Consider the following 19,082-nt stretch of genomic DNA (forward strand, 5'->3'; position numbering starts at 1 on the left):
AATAATAAAATGTAGAAACAATTGATAGACGTTACCTCTAAGGGGGACAGCCTGTCAAGCAATAACCGTATCGATCGGAGGCGGTCAACGGACTTCTTCTCCGAGCGCGGACTCCATGCACATGCACGCGGCATCCCCTCATCAATTGGAACCGGGTCACGATGTGGTCGCAATGCAGGAAAGTACTCGTATATCCATGTCTGCAATAGAGTCAGACACCCAGTGACACCTGCCGCGTCCGCCCGACTCGCAAATCCTAGTTGGCGATACAAATACGCCAACGTAGCCGATCCCCAGGAAAACTGGCCTACACTGTCGGGGTCAGACGCCTCTACTATGTCGCGTGGCCTGAGCTTGTTTCCGCCGCTCTTATCCGGAAACAAGGTACATCCGAGGAGTAGAAAAACATAAGCACTAAGCTGTGCGTCGTGCGTCCTACGTGCGCTGGGGTACAAACACCGCTGCAACACGGATACGATCTTCACACCGCCGTGTTCCCAAACACCCAGCGCCTCGGTGTACAGTGCAGCCCTGTCCACCGCCAACAACTCCGCCAGCAAATCTGCCTGATCCGCATCAGCCACAGCACCAAGTCGTTTACCCTCAACACGAATCCCCAGAATGGCCTCGACGTCATGTAACATGATCGTCATCTCACCGAACGGAAGGTGGAAAGAGTTTGTATCCGGCTGCCATCGCTCAACGAAAGCCGTGATCAGCGTACTGTCAATCTTATCGTGCATGATGGCAGGAACGTGATTCACCCCAGTGCCCTCCAGTCGCTCGAACATCTCGCTCTCCGCCGGCCAAGCCTCAGCCCATGTACGCAAAAAGCTACAAGTCTTTTCCCGGGTATGACATTTCAACAACCCCGTAACTGAAGGCCTCTCCTGGTCCTCCCAAATACGGGCAGCTATGTGTCCTAGAAAGCTAGGAATCACACTCCCGTCAACAGGCCCACCGGGCAATTCACTCCTAACAACCCAAGAATCATTAACGGCCCTCGACCGTTTCCTACTTGCCCCAGATACAGTGGACGTAGATGAGGTGCCAGATCTACTAACAAACCTGCCACCCCTACCCTTACGCACCTCCACCATATGTGCCTCGTACATGTCATCAACCCTCTGACTGAATGGACCGTAATCATCATATGGTCCACTCCCATCGTCCACATCCTCATCCTCATATGCGCCCTCCTCCTGCTCCTCCTCCTGGTCACCCTCCTCAGCATCATCATCATCATCGTCATCGTCATCCTCATCCCGCCGGTGGATCCGTTCTCTACGAGCCGAGGCCGAAATACCTCGGGATCTAACATGTCTATGCCCCGACCTCTCCACTGAATAGGTTCTACTAAGAAGCTCTACATTCTTCCCCGCACCATGACGACCCAGTGAATTCTACAAAAAATTTAACAAATTATTTCAACTAATTAGGACACAAAACAAAAATTTCAACTAACTAAACACAGAAAAATATTATACGGCATACACAAATACACACATAATAACTAACCATAAAAAATAAAAATAAAAATTATTTCAAATAACTAACCATAAAAAATAAAAAACAAATATATTACACATACACAAATACACATATAATACCCTAATGTATTACACATTTTAAATAAAAAAAACAATTACACATTAACACAAACAATTACCACATACTACATCAATTACCACATACTACATCAATTACCACATACTACCCTAAACCCTAAACCCTAAACATCAAACATAAAAAAAAAAAAATTTAACCACAAAAAAAAAAAAAACTGATTTTATAAAAAAAAAGTATACACGATTTATTAAAAAAAACCAAATTTCTGATTTTGCAAAACCAAATTCCTAATTTTGCAAAACTAAAAAAAAATACACGATTTATTAAAAATTAAACATAAAACTAAATTTCTGATTTTGCAAAATAAAAAAAAAACCAAAAAAAAATCAGAAAAAACAAAAACAAAAAAAAAAACAAAAACAAAAAAAAAATAAAAATAAAAATAAATTAAAGGGGGGTTGGGCGCCTGGCCAGGACGCCCACCCACTGGCGGTGGCGCCAGCTCCGGCAGCCATAGCCAGTGGGCAGGCGTCCAAACCAGAAGCCCACCCACTGGCACAGGCGCCAGATCTGGACGCCACAGCCAATGGGCTGGCTTCTGGTTTGGACGCCTGCGCCGGTGGCTGGGCTTCCAAGCCAGACGCCACCCCACCGGCTTTGGTGGCCGGAGCTGACGCCACCGCATGCCGCCACCGTCTTTTTTTTTTTTTTTTTTTTAAAAAAAAAAAATAATAAAAAAATTACCTTGCCACCAGGTCGCCGCCTTTCCTCCGCCGTCGCCGCCGCCACCTCTTTCCCTTGCCGCCGCGACATTGTCGTAATTAATTTTTTTAAGAGAGGTAGATTTTCTGATTTTTTTTAGAGAGAAGTAGAGAGTGTTTTTTTTTTTTTAGAATGAAAAGGGCAAGAGAGTCAAAACAAGTTATATTTGTGGGCTTTATATAGTAATTTGCGGGCGATGTTTAACAAATCCCAAATTTTAACGTGTGGTATGGTTTATGACCACGGGCTGAATCGAGCGGGCTTTGCCTAGTCGGGCGCGAACATATACTTAGAAATATAATATTTGCTCGCCCGATAGGGCTAAGTTAGCCCGGTCGGGCGCGAGAGCAATTTATTTTCTGAAGTATGATGCCTCGATCGGGAGCGAGCCTAGTTAAAAGATATGCCTGTTTATTTGCCCGACCGGGCAGGCTTGGCCCGATCGGTCGAGTGTAAGCGTTAAATTGATTAGGATAATAGTGACTATTCATTAAAAGTTAGATTATCTTAATTAATTATTTTTTAAAAATAGTGACTCTGGGATTAAAAAGGTTGTTCATTATATTTTAATGGCTCCAAAATTATAACTTAGTTTTCACTTTTTATCTTCTTCTTCCTTTTCTATTCTAATTGTTCTTTGAGTGTTGTTAGGGAGTTCAATTACATTGCTTTAATTGATCTCGAACTTAGGGAAAACCCTGAAAGTATATTAACAGGTAACCCACAACAATCATAATGGGGATTAAAATTGTTTTAAGAACAGTGTAAACACGTCCCTAATTCTTCATCCCCAATATTATTTTCTAACACAATTCAATAAGCAAATTTGATCTCCTACGATACGCAGTTTTTCTCAATAAATCATTGTCAATTTTACATATACATGTAGATGATATGTGTACTTTTGACCATTTGACCGGGTTATACTCGTAACATTTATCCTGTTTGGACAAGTAATTTTATATTTTTTTCATTTTTATATTTGAAAAATAAAAATTAAGCCTTTAATCAAATATTCAAATTTCAAAGGTGTTTGTGATTTTGTGAGGTAAACATACCCCAATCATTTTAAAAGAGTGACACGTGAGCATGCATTGAAATTCATTGCTTCCAGATGGAATCATGAATCCTAGCTGTTTTGCAAATCATTCACCAAAAAAAATCAGTGCCTACTTAATATGTTGTATGGCCAAAATTACGTGGAAATTAAGCTAGGGTGGTATACTATTCAATTATGCGTTCTAGGTTTATATATCTGACCTACAAATCGATTTATAATGTTGACAAATTGATATTGAAAGAGACTTAGATATATAATTGGTAGAGCCCTACTTTTATGAAAAATACAGGTGAGACCACCTCATATTTACGTTAGACTATGTTATTAATTTGACTTGACAATTAATGATATAGATTTTACATAAAACATTAAATCATCTTTCGTTAAGACATAACAACATTTTAAAAGCATACAAATAGATTAGAATCATTAGATAAAGCATAAAAAATAGAGGACGGTGTCCAATACATTCTAGATGCAAATAATTTTACACTTGAAATGGACAACTTCAATTATTTTGAATAACCTTTAATTAGTACCATAATGATTCATGTTGGTAAAGGTAACAATGGTGATGATAGATTGACGATACATGCATGAATATATATAAAATAATTAGTAGTGGGGCATAAATTAATGGCTACTATATATGAGTGCATGTAACTTGCCCCTACCTTATATAGGTGATGTTATATACTTACTACTCATTCCGTTTCAATATAGCTACACTTTTGGAGCTTTTTTTTTTTTTTTTTTTTTTTTTTTTTTTTTTATATATATAATATTAAATTTATGACTAAATATTGTTATTATATAAATATTATAATTTAATTAAATAGAATGTTATTTGATACTTTTGAACAAGTACTTTAAGAATGTTAGTTATGTCTGATCAAATACATAATTAAGAATATTAATGATCAAAACTGTGTATTAGATATTATAAGAAAACCAATATAAATGGGTAACGAATTTAGCTAGTGAGATGAAGGGAGTATGTAGTTGTAACTAACTTTATGCATTTGTGATACGGCTGATTCCATGGAATAAAAATCATGCAAATTGATATGGTTTGCACACTAGTTAATTATTAAATGTAGCAAGTTAACAACCTTCGCCAACTTGCTATTGTTAAATGGAAAAGTAATAGATCAAACCTACAAATTGGTCATCTTATTGCTTGTTTTATAAGAGGTTCGGTTTCATCAATAGTAACTCACTGTTTCTTATCCTAATTAGACATATTTCATATGTTATTATAAGGTTACTCATTTTAAGAAGATGAAAAATTCCATGTCGCATTAATATACAATAATGTAAGGATATTTAAAAATCATTGATCGATATAATTTTTTTTAACTCCTTACGTAATAATGATATATATTTCTCCATGTTTATTAAATAATTAATATGATTTAAAGTTACTAAAATGGGGTATCGGACACGAGTATTATTGAGTTGATATCGAGAAAGTAATTAAGACATACCTATCTTCATTTTTCACGTAGTACATTTGTCATCGACGAATATTACTTTATGCCTTTATAACTTGATTGTATATTTTACTCCATATAAAATTGGTAAATGACTTTACGAATCATTAAGTTGATATTGAAGAATTTAACGCATGAAATCAATTAAATTCAATATCATCGTATCAAGATATGTTATCTATTGATTCATGAGAAGACATAAAAGACAAATGTTCAATAAATGTCACCCCCGAATCTTCTAAACCTTTATCATATACGGAGTACGTTATCGGTTATCGGCTAAAATGTCTCAATTATGGGATTGCAAATTTCATCAAAATGAGAAATTGGTCCCAACAAAGATGAGGACTCATACCTACCCTTCACCAAAATCAAAGCAGTAGTATTCCTAATTCAGCTACACAGCTTACACTTACCAGATTATGATACCCATTGAATTTTTTTACTAGACGAATCCAACCCAAAACAAAAAAATTGTTCCTTTATTCGTTTTGTTTTTATTTGGTACAAATCGTATAATGACAAACAATGTGACCCTTAAACCCAAAATACAAATTCGTAACATTTAGCACATAATTTTTTGCTAAAATCCCACTTCGACTCCGCTCTAGAAACATCCCCTATATATTAATTAATTAATACTATCTATTTCGTATTTTATAAATACAAAATAGATAGAGCTAATAAGTATCCTTGCTTAATCATTCAATGAGCAAAAAATAATTAAATATTTTCCCTTAAACCTTTGATTACATTAATCACTCTAGGTGTACTTGGAAACTTTATAATAATTTAAATATAATGTTGGTCCAATATAGTTAATCTCGCACAACTACTAGTAATTAGAAAAAACTTTCTAAGAAGGGCACACAGAAAGAAAGTGACCTTCCACTACAACTCTCATCAACATCATCATCTAATCGCCAATCAACCACGTTTTGTAGTTGTATATAATTATTATTCCCCGATTCATTTAATTTTTCTCTACTTGGAATCTTTCAATACCGAGTATTAATCAAAGAAAAACCAGATAAGATTGGTAGTTGTCTCAATTATTATTAACCCATATTTTATCCCCTTTTCTCTTCATTATTGTTCCTTCTATAATTCTATATACAGGTATTCAAAGTTCTCATCTTTCTTGTTTAATTTTTCAGTCATTTGTTTCAATTTCAAGTTTTTTTTTCAGGTTTGATTTCTGGGTTTTTGATCTTTTTGTTGAATTAATTCGTTTGTTAATCCTGGGTTCATTTTGTTTTTGGCTTCAATTTCTTAATTTTTGTGGGGTTTTAGGATTATTAATTGGTATGATTAGTGGGTATTTATCAAATTACGGATCAAAGTTTCAAACTTTGACATAATTTTTGTGGTAAATTATTAAGAGTTTTTGTTTAATTAAATTCCGTTACACTTAATTAGTTGTTTATCAGATAATCAGCAGTTTTTGCGGCATGATTATCGTGCTTATGAGAGTGATAACTGGTTTGTTTTAACTTCTAAGGTCACGTTTCTTTCACTTCAAAACTCTGAAGTTTCTCAGGCACTTTATATTGGGTTTAGTTTGAAGCTTATATTTGAAGCTTAAATTTGATGAGACAGAAAAATTCTTAGTTGTGTTTTAGAGTATCTCTTAGGTTTCTACCTTTTAAGTAAGTCAATTTCTTGCAATTTCTAGGTTTTAGAGTTCAGGCTATTTGAGTCATTTTTTCCTGAGTTTACTTTGTATAACTTTTCATGATGATATGACTACGTTCACACTTCGTGTATATAGAGTATTTCCGTTGAATTTTAACTATATAGGCTTCGCTGTAATTTATTTTAAATTTAAAACATCCCTCTTAAGGATGGGAGATGTTGAATCCATTCTCAGACTGTACTTTTTATAATTTATAATTTTTGCAGTATACAAACATGTTCTTAAGATTTTAATCGCTGATATTTATTACTCCTAGTAACTAGTGTATAGATGGTGTTAATGTTGTTCTGAAATAGTATTCTTATTCCTATAGTTTGCTGGTTGTTGTTCTCAAGTTGGTCTATTACTGTCTTCTGATGCAGGCTATTGATAATTTAAGTTCATATATTGGTGGTACATAGTATCTGGATTGTTAAATCATGGGTTCAGAAGGTCCTGCACCATCGCCAGTAACAGTTCATGTGACGGGTTTTAAGAAGTTCCATGGAGTTGCCGAAAATCCAACTGAGACGATTGTGCGTAATCTGAAAGAGTACATGGAGAAGAAGGGTTTGCCAAAAGGGTTGGCTCTAGGAAGCTGCAATATTCTTGAGACTGCAGGACATGGGGCAGTTGTTCCTCTTCATCAGACGCTGCAATCTGCAATTAACGAGAATGATTCAGAATTGCCTAATTCAGGGAAAGTTATTTGGGTCAGTTCCTCTTTGCTTACTTCTACATGTTTTTTCAAAAAACCTTTGATGCAGAATAGTTGTTTCAAGTCCTCTTCTTTCCCTTTCTGGGATCTGTTGTAATTAAAGCTAAAACAAGACTTTTCTAAAAGCCGTTGATTCTGTCAACTTGGAGTGTCTGACTTGTGCACTTTTGTTCTGCCTATACGATACGTGGACCATCATACTTTGAGTACCCTATTAGCCTTCACTTATCGAAGAAGTTTTATGGTATGATCATGGAATGCTTAGATAGTGATACAGACCCATTAGAATCCAAGAAATGGTGAAAATTTGTCAATTTTAGGTTCCTGTTATGTTTTTAGCGGCAGCTATAAAACGCTATATAAAAAAAGGTTTCTGTACTTGGGATAAGAGGATTAACGTTATGCTTCTTATGAGAATAATGTTACCTGGCTCTGCTCAATCTCTGATTCTATAATGTGATTTTTGCGTTAGATTGTCACAAAAAGCTACGTATGGCCTATGTGGGTAGAAGTGAAAGAAAGTAGCTTTATCTTTGGCAATATAATCTGTTGTTTGAAGTAGGTTCTCTTGTTATGAAATGAATCTGAATGTCACTTGTCTATTTTTTATACAAATGATCTGTTCCCTCTAGTATTGGTAAATACTCCCGCCTCATTATAAAACTTGGAAGCTGGATTAATGTTGGAGGTTACTCTGGTTAGACCATACAATGAGACATTATACAGCCTGCAAGAATGAGAACCAAACCATCCTAGGACCTAGGATCAGTTTATAACTCCTGATGTATAGCTGCATTACCTACTTATTGTGGCGAGTTTATTCTTGTAGAAAAATCTATCCAAATGTAAACCTCGCAAAATTCTCCAACCCCCTAGTACCCCTCCCCGTTCCCCCCTTAAGAGAAAGGGTCCTTGTATAAAGTCTTTAATGGTGCGTTATAATGTTTTGATGTATTTTTATTTGTTTACTGCAGTTGCATTTAGGAGTTAATAGTGGCGCTACACGATTTGCCATTGAGAATCAGGCTGTGAACGAAGCCACTTTTCGCTGCCCTGATGAAATGGGATGGAAACCTCAGGTTATATGGATTTCCTCTTGTTATCCTCCTCTGTTTAAGCTTTTCACGTTTTCTCCGGTGTCTAAATCTCTCTATTCACTTGCAGAAAGTCCAGATTATTCCTGTAGATGGAGAGATCACTAGAACAAGAAAGGTAATTTGGCACTTTTCTTATCCATTCATTTCCATGTGCTCAAACACTCTCCTTTTTTTGTTTAGTGCTGAAAACCACCTTAAGATGAATACTGGATAATATTAAACCACTTATATTACAGTTTATTTGAGTGTCAAAAGCGATCTTTGTGATGATATGATGAATGTTGTTTACCTAGTATCTGAATGATTGGATTCTGTTTCTGGAAGTTGGGATATTCTGCTATGTTGTTTATGTTTTCACTAGTTTGGAATTTTCAAGCACACTGACGAGGAGGGAGGGAGAGGGGGGGGGGGTGTTCATCTCAATGGTTATATTATTTAGCATATCATTTTACTGATAATATCTTCTAATTGTATGAATTTTCCGGGATGCCCAAAATGCAACCTGGTAGGTCAGCATCCTAAAACAGTTTTCATTATTTAACATACTCTGTAGTAAGTATAAATTATACTAGTAATATTATAATTGCTCCATGCAATTATTAGGTGAAAGACTGATAAAAATTCAAGGAATTAAAGAACCTGAAGGCATGTTCAGATGCCGAAAACTAAACAATATCTTCAACGAGAATGAAAAGTGGACGTCCGTGTTCAAGTCTCCCAAACAGGTTTTCTTGTTTGGAAAACAGCTCTCCAGCTTGTGTTAATTATCTCTTGAAAAACTATCTTCTCTCTGATTTACAAGTTCTCTCTCACAATAGACTATTCGCTATATGAACACTAATTTCTTTAAAAAGTGAGGTTGGTGATGGAGTACTACTGGAAACTCTTGTCCTCTGGAAATGCCCAGGACGTGTATTTAAAAGTACCTGCCCATCATAATATAGGTATTAATAACCTGATAAGTAAATTCGCTTGGTCCAGCAAAATATTTGTGAAGGACATCATCAATAAATTGCTAAAATAATTGTGCTAGACCATCAACCTTTGCTTCAATGCACCCTGTTAGTGAGTAATGGATTTTTCCTCTACTTTTGAGCTTTAATTTGCCGGCAAGGTGTGTAAGTGTGCTTGTGCAGTTTGAGAGGCAACAGCTATTTTCTCCTATAATTCTTTCTCTGAGTTCTATTCTAATAGAATGGTAGGGAAACTTGTGTGTTGATATTTCGTTTTAAGTTGTTGTCCGATTGGGATCACATGTTGCCAATTTTATCTATTACTCCTCCATTCCGTTTAAGTCATGTATGTAGGATTGTAGTTGTATCTTTTTCTTTTTCCTTTTTTGTAAAAAAATAATGGAATGATTGTAGGAAGTCGTTATCATTTCATTGGTACTTTTAACTAACTAGTGAATTGGTGTTTTTGATGAACATATAATTGTCCTGTGGTACAAGAAAAGTTAGCTAAGTAATACAAATAGTATACTACGAGGCTCTAAAATCTTGAAACTAAGTTTCCCTTCATGCATTTTTTTTTTTCATGTTTTATTGATAGCACTTCAATTTTCCATTGTTTAAAAGTCATTTTTTTTTTTTTTTTTTATCCAGACTTCACTCCCTGTTGAGGAGATTACATCGGTTTTGACGAAGAAAGGTTACGAGGTGATGACATCCGATGATGCAGGCCGCTTCGTGTGTAACTATGTCTACTACCATTCACTCTGGTTCGCAGAGCAAAACGGGACAAAGTCCCTATTTGTACATGTGCCCCTTTTCTCTACTATAAACGAGGAAACCCAGATGCAGTTTGTAGCTTCCCTATTGGAGGTACTTGCATCCTTGCCGTAGCACTCTAGCTAGCAACTCGCGTCTTGTCCAGTGCTTGTGTGAGTTTGTATTGTTGGCTTTGTATTCAGAGTGCAGGAGAATGGAGGCATGTTTGTCACATGCTGGAGGAAACCGTCTTAAGTTGCTAATTACATCTTGGGCTCTCTTTTCTATCAATAGTATTCCAAAAATTTCAGTAGTATATATGCAATTTGCTTTGAATTTGACCATAGATAATCAGGAAAAGTCTTAAAAACTCCACTTGATTCCAGGAGTTGAAGACAGCTTTTCTACTAATACTTTTCAATGGTATTAATGATAAGTACTAAGTTTAACAGTCCCACACTCAACTTCTTCACCATTGACTTATGGAAAGCAACTTAATAATAATAAACTCAAACTACGGATGTTTTGAGCATTATTATAATAGTTGATATTATTATGAGGCGATAACTGGACTTGATTAAGCTAATAAATTAGCAACAAATATCAAAATCAAGATTATATCTTTTTTTTTTGAAGGAAAATCTAGATTATATCTTTGATTATAGGATTAATTTATTAAATGATCTGTTTCATGGATAGTGTCTATAATGACTACCTTATATTCGTACTTGTTGCTAATTAATTAGATTAGCCAACAAGCTAATTAAGTGTCATCTTCCAGACTTTAAATCACAAGCTTTCAAACCTTTAATTAGATTTTGTTAACCCCCTTGAAAAAAGCCTACTTCGTATAACCTCAATTCTTATCACAATTTCCATCATATCTTAACATTCAATAACATGAACTTGATTCTGAATAACATGAACTTGACTAAGCCAAGCTTGGTTGTATCTTACAAGTCACAGCCAAGAGGTTAAAAGGTTGTGGAATCAAATCCCACTAGAGGCATTTTGGGGGTGGGGGTTCTCTTAACCTACCCCCCATTTCCAAAGTGTCTATCCCGCTATCCTTGGTCGGGAGAACTTGTGAGAGATTCTGGTCTGGTGGGACCTTTTTCCTTACCAACCAAAAAAAACATGAACTTGCAAATAATGATAATAATTATTATAATATGGAGAATTTAGTCCTTGAAAAAAAAAAGAGAGAAAAAAATAATTTATATATGTGGTTTCTTTTCAAATTTGATCTCACGACCCGCAAGATTGATATTTATATCTTATTCACTAAATTATAAAATTTTGGAGTGTTTTTTTTTTTTAAAGTAAAATATTAATAAGTTAAAATATATTCACCTGGGGCAAAGCTCGGGTCAAGAAACTAGTTTCATCGATAAATAAAGTAAAGAATTTCTAAATTTGAGCTACCTTAAATCAAAAGAGGTACTCGTAACCTATAACATATTGCAATGCCCTTAGTTATCAGTACTAAAGTTGGGCACGGGCCGGGTTGGCCCGCGGGCAGCCCGCCAGCTGGCTCGGCCAGGCACGATGGTCGCCGGGCGTGCCGTGGGCCGTGCCACGGACAAGAAGTCGGTTTTTCCGACACGGCCCGGCATGAGCCCGCCTCTTGGCCTGCCGTGCTGGCCCGCGTACCAACGGCCATAAACGGCTATAATGTCGTTGCCAACGGCCATAAAATGACCATATTTTCCACCATTCTTTCCCAAAATCCCTATAAATACCAAATTTCATTTACTTTCCAAATCACAAATTCACAATCTCTTCTCATAATCTCTTATATTCTCTAATAATCCTTAATCTCTTATGTTCTCTAATATCTAATAATTCTCTTTAATTCTCTAGATATTATTTCTTAATATCGAAAAACAATTAAAAGTTCGTAATCGTAATTAGTGGAAAGCGTTGAAGCACGGTTATAAGATCTAAACTAATCTTTAATTTATTATTGTTGTTATTGTTATTATTGCATTATTGTTATTAATTATTGTTATTGTTATTGTTATTGTTATAATTGTTGTTATTAATTATTATTATTGTTAAAATTGTTGTTATTAATTATTATTATTGTTAATTAGTTATTATTAAAATTATTATTGTTAATTATGGCATCGAACAACCCATCATCTAGGGGGAAAGCCCGACTTGTCCGTGGTAGTAGTTTTAGGGAATCACCTAATCCAACGAGCCCCCAAATTTCGAGTCCGTCCATTCCAACCAATGACCCCGGTAACGTCCCCCTAGGCTTTGACCAATTTAGGTACGATGGTACTTTTGGTTTTCAACCCTATAACATGAATAATATGCCCGGATTTCCACCACCAAACCAATTTCCACAATTTGGTCAATTCCCACCTAATTTCTTTGACCCACAAAGTTTTTATTCTAGCCAAGGTAGCCAACAAAATACCCTAAATGCCTCCGGTTCTACTACTAACCAACAAATCCCCGATTCTACAAACACCCAATTCCCAAACACACATGAGGAATGGTTAACCGAAAGTGAGATGGTACATATCAAAAGCCGCAAAAGTGATGTATGACGTTATATCCTCCTAAATAAAGACCAAACAAGAGCAAAATGAAAAACATGTGGTCATACATACTCGGCACAATCCAAATCCGGGACAGGACACTTAAGTAGACACATGAGAAGTTGTGCAAAACCAGCTAGTGATCCAACCCAGCCAAAAATTTCCAAATTCCATCCACACGGCTTTACCTACAACTATGAGAGGGATAGGGATGAACTAGGGAAAATGATAGTATACGCCGAACAACCTTTTCTTTTCTCTGAAGTGACCCATTTAACACTTACATTAACAAAGCATTACAACCCCAACATAAAAGAATCTCTAGGAAAACCGTTCGTTCCGCTGCCATGAAAAATTTCCTAGAGTACAAAATGTGGTTACAAGACGAATTGAGTAAACTTAATTGTAGAGTGTCTTTGACTGCCGATTCTTGGGATAGTGATTATAAATATCACTATTTATGTGTGACTTGCCATTGGGTAGATGATCAATGGTTGTTACAAAAACGAATAATCCATTTCAAAATGCTGGAATACCCCCACACCGGTATTAACATTGCTCACCATTTAATGAAAGCAATAAATGAATACAACATTCGAGAAAAAATCATGTCTATGACATTTGACAATGCAACTTCAATGACATATACTGCTAATTTTGTCAAACAAAACTTGACCGATATAATATTAGATGGTGACGCACTCCATACTAGATGTGTTTGTCATGTTCTTAACTTGTGTGTACAGGATGGAATTAGAGCAATTGGTCCATACTACACCAAAATTAGAGATGCTATTATGTCTATTAATAGCTCAAACATGAGATACCAAGAATGGAAGAGTTTTCTAAGACATCAAAAGATAAGAGCAATAAAAATCAAAACCTATTGCCCAACTAGGTGGAATTCCACCTATGACATGTTAACCAAGGCAATTGAGTACAAGAATCCTTTGGCAATTTTTTTCAACCAAAAATTTCCAAACAATGCTATATATGAGGATGATTGGGATAAATGTGAATGATATATGCAATTTTTACAGTTATTATATAACATGACGTATTGTTTTTCTTCTGTTTAGCTCAAAACTTTCTTTCAAATGCATGTTTACTCGCCTAACTTTTCGCTGATTATCGCAACCAAAGTGATTATGATCAGTATCTTCCAGCAATGGAAACAAAGTGGCGTAAATATCATAGTGAAATTCTTTTGATTTATATTTTTGCTTCCAGATTAGATCATAGGCAAAAGTATGAAAATACATTTATGTTAGTTGACATTTACTTTCAATGCATGCTTCTTGACGATGATGTAGATACCTATAAGACTAATGTGAAGGATCAGTTTTTTGCTTTATATAGAGTCTATGAAACCAAATATGGCACCGTTCCTCGCTCAGCCCCTTCCTAACCATCCAAAAACGTAATTAAGAAGGCCAAACATTTATTTTCACAAGCTACTAACTTGATTTCAAGGTTTTCAGGTGATTCATCAATAAGGAGAACGCAAAGCGATGTCTCGGAGTTGCAAATGTACATGAGTTACGACTTCACCAAGGGCATGGACGACGATGAGATAAACAACCTCGACCTCCTTGCATGGTGGAAACAACAAAGCACGAAGCATCAAAATTTGGCAGCAATGGCACGAGACATTCTTGGTATCCAACTCTCCTCTGTTGCCTCCGAACGAGCTTTCAGCGTATCCGGGAGGGTTTTAGACGATAGAAGAACAAGTCTAAAACCCGAAACACTTGAAATGTGTGTGTGTTTCAAAGATTGGTTGGATGCGAAAAATCGCTCACAAGACCGTTCTTACGACGGCAACGACAACGATGAAGGAACCTCCGCTTCCGACCGTTCGGGTTCGGCTAGTTCCCAATCTATGCAACTAGCCGACGACCTTGAAGCCGAAGACGAAGACGAAGACGACCAAGAAGAAGAAGAAGAATAGACAATTTTTGTATATTGTACAATTTTTATCATTATCCAATTTTTGTTTAATATCCTTGTACGATTTTTATCATTATTATCATTGTACAATTTTTTTCAAGTAATAATACTATGAAGTATGCATTATTCACATCCAAAATTCAATTTGCCTTTTTTTCCGTTAAGTTATAATTTATAAATTAATATAACAAAAAAAAAATTATAATAATTAATAATTAATAATACAAAAATAAATATAATAAATTATAAACATTAAACTATAAAGTAATAGTATAAACTAAATATATAAATATAAATATTAAATATTAAAAATAATAAAATATAAATATTAAACTTAATTTATTTTAGAAAAATAATAATATAAGATTATAAGTTATAAACTATTAATAAATAATAAAAAAAGAAAAGAGGAAAGGACAGCACGCCAGGCCAGCCCGACACGAGCCCGCTTAGCACGTGGGCCGTGCCGTGGGCTGGCCTGCGAATTTGGGTGGCACGGCACGACACGCCTCCTCCAACACGGTGGCACGGCACGACACGGCTCGCTGGAGTCCGTGGTCCGCCAGGCACGGCCCGCAGCGGCACGGCCTGGCACGATGCACACCTTTACTTATCACGGAGCATTACGAGTACGACCAAAATGCCAAATACAAGTCACAAAGTATTTTGAAATCGGACACATTAAGGACATGTTTAAACAAAACAATATTAGCAATCAGTTTAGATAAGTTCAAATAAGCTATTGTACTTCGTATTAGCAATCAGTTTGGATAAGTTCAAACAAACTATGGTACTCCGTATTAGCTATGCTCAGATACAATATCAGTTAACACTAGAAGCAGCTGGAGCAAGCCCTCCACAGCCGACCACAGTCCACAACAATGCGTCAAATGAAGAAGCGAGAGAAAAGGTGAAAAAAATTAGGAATGAAGTTTAATTGTAATCCTACTCCATTAATCTTTTTGTTTGAAATCCCTTTATTTTCCAGAAATTATTCCCAATTTTCCTCTTCAATTAACGACCGTAATGTATTTCTCAATTCAGTTCAAAAACAATGCAAATTAGGGTTTTCAAATCTCAATTTCCCCCTTTCCCTTTTTCACCAAATGACCTCTGTTCGTCCTCTTCCTTCAATCTTACGTTTCAATCAGCTTTTCGCCGCCATTGTTAAACTGAAGCACCTTCAACCACATTCCATCATTATCTCTCTCTTCGCCCACCTCCATTTTTGTGGTATTCGACCCGATAGGCATTCATTGGGTATTCTTGCCAATTCTTACTGCCATTTGGGTCGTATCGATTTCGGGTTTTCTCTCCTTGGTAAACAAATTAAAGTCGGGTATCCGCCCGATTGTGTTACCCTTACCACCTTAATCAATGGCTATATCAATAATGATAAGCTCCCACTAGCTGCTCAATTGTTGGATAAAATTGTCGGGTTAGGTTTCGAACCGGACATTGTCACCTATGGTGCTATATTCAAAGGGCTTTGTAGGATCGGCGACAATGCCGGTGCTCTTGATTTGCTTGAGAGAATGCAGTCTGGAGGGCGTTGTATGCCGAACCTTGTTATATACAGTACTGTAATTGATAGTCTCTGTAAAGATATGATGTTACAAGAGGCTCTGAACTTGTTTTCTGCTATGAAAAACGAGGGCATTCAACCTGATGTTATCGTTTATAACTCGTTGATTCGAGGTTTGTACCATTGTGGATACCGGGATGAGGCTAAGCTTATGTTGAATGAGATGTTGGAGGACAACATTGCACCAACTGTTGAGACTTACAATCTGTTGGTTGATGTGTTTTGTAAAGACGGGAGTGTTGATGAAGCACATGCTGTTCTTCGGCTCATGATTGATAGTGGCGAGGCTCCGAATATCATTACTTACAATGCTTTTCTTAACGGTTATTGTTTGCGTGGTCAGATGAATGATGCGAAAAAGCTTTTCATGGCTAAGAATAGTTGTGAGCCTAATGTTGTCAGTTTTAATACTGTGATTAATGGATATATCAAACTTAATTTCATTGACAAGGCTGTAAACATATTCCAGGAAATGTATCGGAAAGGGATGACACCAAATGTTGTTACCTATAATACTCTTATTGATGGAATGTGCAAAGCTGATAAACTCCCACTTGCACGGCAGTTGCTCTTGGAAATGCAAGCTCGTGGAGTTGCTTCAGATGTTTTCACGTATGCTTCATTGCTTGGTGGCCTATGCAGAAGTGGCCGGCTTGATGAGGCAGTAGCATTGCTCGAAAATATGGAGGTTAATGGTGTCAAGCCTAATACTGTTGTGTACAATATCTTAATTGACATCTTCTGTGAATCTGGACGCGTTAAAGATGCTGAAAATATCTTCTGTCATCTTCTGTCAAAGGGTCTACAGCCTGATTGTATAACATACAATATAATGATTAAAGGCTTCTGCAAGAAAGGATTAATGAATGAAGCTGATGATTTATTGAGGAAAATGGAGGAAGACCGTTGTTTCCCTGATGATATTACCTATAATACAATCATCAGAGGCTATATTCTCAGTCACGGCTTGTCAAAGGCATTATACTATCGTGATCTTATGGTTAGCAAAGGATTCAAAGCTGATGCACACACTTCCTCATTATTTGATGATCTCCTGTGTTATGGTAACTCGAGTTATTAGTCCAATTGCCTGCTTCAGGTATTGCAAGTTTGCAACCATGAGGAGATTTTGGAGCTGGGATAATCAAAATTGGTGAAAACATCTTCCATTGGCTCCAGAAGTTAAACATCTTATTGGCATTGGTTTTCAGCTTATTGATTTTTTCAATTTAGGATAGGATTGTATATGTACACAATACTTGTATATTTGTATACCTTACATTCATCAATTATACCATACTTTTTTGACTCAGGAAAACTCTGTCTAACACAGAATAAGAGCTTGACCTTCAGTAAGTTTACAGCGCACCAGGACAGTAACCTTCGAGCCTACAGACTAACAGATTTCAATTAGAAGTTTCAGAACACATCATGTGAACAGATATGTTTGTTCTTTGACAGATTTCTGCTGCGCGATGCCATCCTCCTAGCAAAGTGGGTTGTCTTGATCCCAGCAATTATTGTACCAATTTTGTTCTCAGTATTAATTCAAATGTAGCAATTAGAATCACACGGAGTAACATTGACCAAGAGTATACATAGGCCTACAAGTCTCAGATTTTGGCCTATGTAAATGTAAACGGCTTGATGAGGCAGTGGCATTACTTGAAGATATGGAGGATAAAGGTATTAGGCCTGATATTGTCACTTACAATATCCTAATGGACAGCTTGTGTGAGGCTGGGCAACTTGAAGATGCAGCAAAATTCTTCTCTGATCTTGTGTTAAAGGGTCTGCAGCCTAGTATTAGGACATACAATATATTAGTTAAAGGCTTTTGCAAGAAGGGATTAATGAAAGAAGCTGATGAAGTGTTGAGGAAAATGGAGGAAGATAGTTGTTTACCAAATGCTATCACCTATAATATGGTCATCAGAGGATATATTCTCAGTAATGACTTCACAAAAGCATTATACTATCATGATCTTATGTTAAGCAAGGGGTTTGAAGCTAATGCAGACACTTTCACATTATTTGTTGACCTCTTATCTTCTGATAAGTTAAATGTTTCGTCTAAGGGTCTGCTTCAGAAGTTCCTAGAATGACTTCTTGAAAATAAGATGATTGCGAATCACGAGAGATTTTGGATCTATGACAATTTATATTTCTGCTCTATTTATATTAATAAATTTATAATGTTCATACCAGAGTAGTTGTTCCTCCATTGTCTTCAATCACAAGATGGCCTGAGGAGTTGGGTAGGGCCTTAGACAAACGGTATGTGCTCTGGCTTAACGTTTTCATGTTTTTGTTTTTCTATAATTACTTGTTTTCTTATGTGATTCTGTTTTAACTTGCCCTTGCTAAGCTAATGTTGGCCTGCTGGCATCTTGCTTTGTAATGTTTCCTGCTGATCCTTGAGATTATTCTTTAGGTCCTTCTATTTTAGTCAGAAAATTGGCTTTGAAAAATGGCTATGTGATTCTGCTTTGATTATTATCTTTTTAATTTGCTGGGCTTTGAGTTTATCCAGTTTCTGGTTCTGTCACGCAAACAATGCAGGTTGTTGGATTTTGGTGAACATAGTCTATTTTTTTTATTTTTTTTGAAATTTATCACCAAAAACTCCCCTTTCACTCTTTATATATAGGATAGAAATATAGGATATAGGATTCTTTGTTAACCGTGTAAAAACATTAAATGTGACCTTTTGGAATTGAAGGGAGTACTATACAAGTATTAGATTTCTTTGCAACCTCGCCTACAATTAAGAGTATTTCAAATTGGCTGGGAATTGTTTAGAAGGCTACCCCATCTAATAAGCCTTGGTTTTGACATTCTTTTGAATTGTTGCCTTGGTTATTGTGTTCATTTTTTCACTTAATATTCATTCTACCGTTTTATCGAACTTA

General features: G+C 36.1%; 2 protein-coding genes across 4 annotated transcripts; both read left to right on the forward strand.

Annotated features, from left to right (window-relative positions):
- The first annotated feature begins 5,751 nt into the window (after positions 1-5,751).
- Positions 5,752-10,539, forward strand: LOC110736543 (pyrrolidone-carboxylate peptidase-like). 3 transcript variants are annotated; one of them, XM_021916777.1, is made up of 5 exons: positions 5,752-6,003; positions 6,943-7,272; positions 8,252-8,356; positions 8,442-8,489; positions 9,979-10,539. In XM_021916777.1, exons 2-5 carry the CDS (start codon positions 7,000-7,002, stop codon positions 10,216-10,218), a joined length of 666 nt encoding a protein of 221 aa, XP_021772469.1. In that variant the 5' UTR covers positions 5,752-6,003; positions 6,943-6,999; the 3' UTR covers positions 10,219-10,539. The 3 variants fall into 3 exon arrangements, with proteins under 3 accessions (XP_021772469.1, XP_021772470.1, XP_021772472.1); XM_021916778.1 differs by lacking the exon at positions 5,752-6,003 and adding an exon at positions 6,049-6,073; XM_021916780.1 differs by lacking the exon at positions 5,752-6,003 and adding an exon at positions 6,284-6,533.
- A 5,152-nt stretch (positions 10,540-15,691) lies between these two features.
- Positions 15,692-18,275, forward strand: LOC110735843 (putative pentatricopeptide repeat-containing protein At1g12700, mitochondrial). The gene is made up of 3 exons (XM_021916023.1): positions 15,692-17,170; positions 17,632-17,710; positions 17,827-18,275. The coding sequence occupies exons 1-3, from the start codon at positions 15,692-15,694 to the stop codon at positions 18,273-18,275; spliced, it is 2,007 nt and encodes a 668-aa protein (XP_021771715.1).
- The last annotated feature ends 807 nt before the right edge of the window (positions 18,276-19,082 follow it).

This window comes from Chenopodium quinoa, unplaced genomic scaffold, assembly GCF_001683475.1.
Source record: "Chenopodium quinoa cultivar QQ74 unplaced genomic scaffold, ASM168347v1, whole genome shotgun sequence".
Classification (NCBI taxonomy): Eukaryota; Viridiplantae; Streptophyta; class Magnoliopsida; order Caryophyllales; family Amaranthaceae; genus Chenopodium; species Chenopodium quinoa.

What these genes read in the sequence shown, in the direction of transcription:
- LOC110735843 (XM_021916023.1), top strand. Translation starts at nt 15,692, where the DNA reads ATGACCTCTGTTCGTCCTCTTCCTTCAATCTTACGTTTCAATCAGCTT. An exon ending in TATACTATCGTGATCTTATG is followed by an intron (nt 17,171 to 17,631) that starts GTTAGCAAAGGA and finishes GTTCTTTGACAG; the next exon opens with ATTTCTGCTGCGCGATGCCA. An exon ending in TTGTACCAATTTTGTTCTCA is followed by an intron (nt 17,711 to 17,826) that starts GTATTAATTCAA and finishes TTGATGAGGCAG; the next exon opens with TGGCATTACTTGAAGATATG.
- LOC110736543 (XM_021916777.1), top strand. Translation starts at nt 7,000, where the DNA reads ATGGGTTCAGAAGGTCCTGCACCATCGCCAGTAACAGTTCATGTGACG. An exon ending in ATTCAGGGAAAGTTATTTGG is followed by an intron (nt 7,273 to 8,251) that starts GTCAGTTCCTCT and finishes TGTTTACTGCAG; the next exon opens with TTGCATTTAGGAGTTAATAG. An exon ending in AGATCACTAGAACAAGAAAG is followed by an intron (nt 8,490 to 9,978) that starts GTAATTTGGCAC and finishes TTTTTTATCCAG; the next exon opens with ACTTCACTCCCTGTTGAGGA.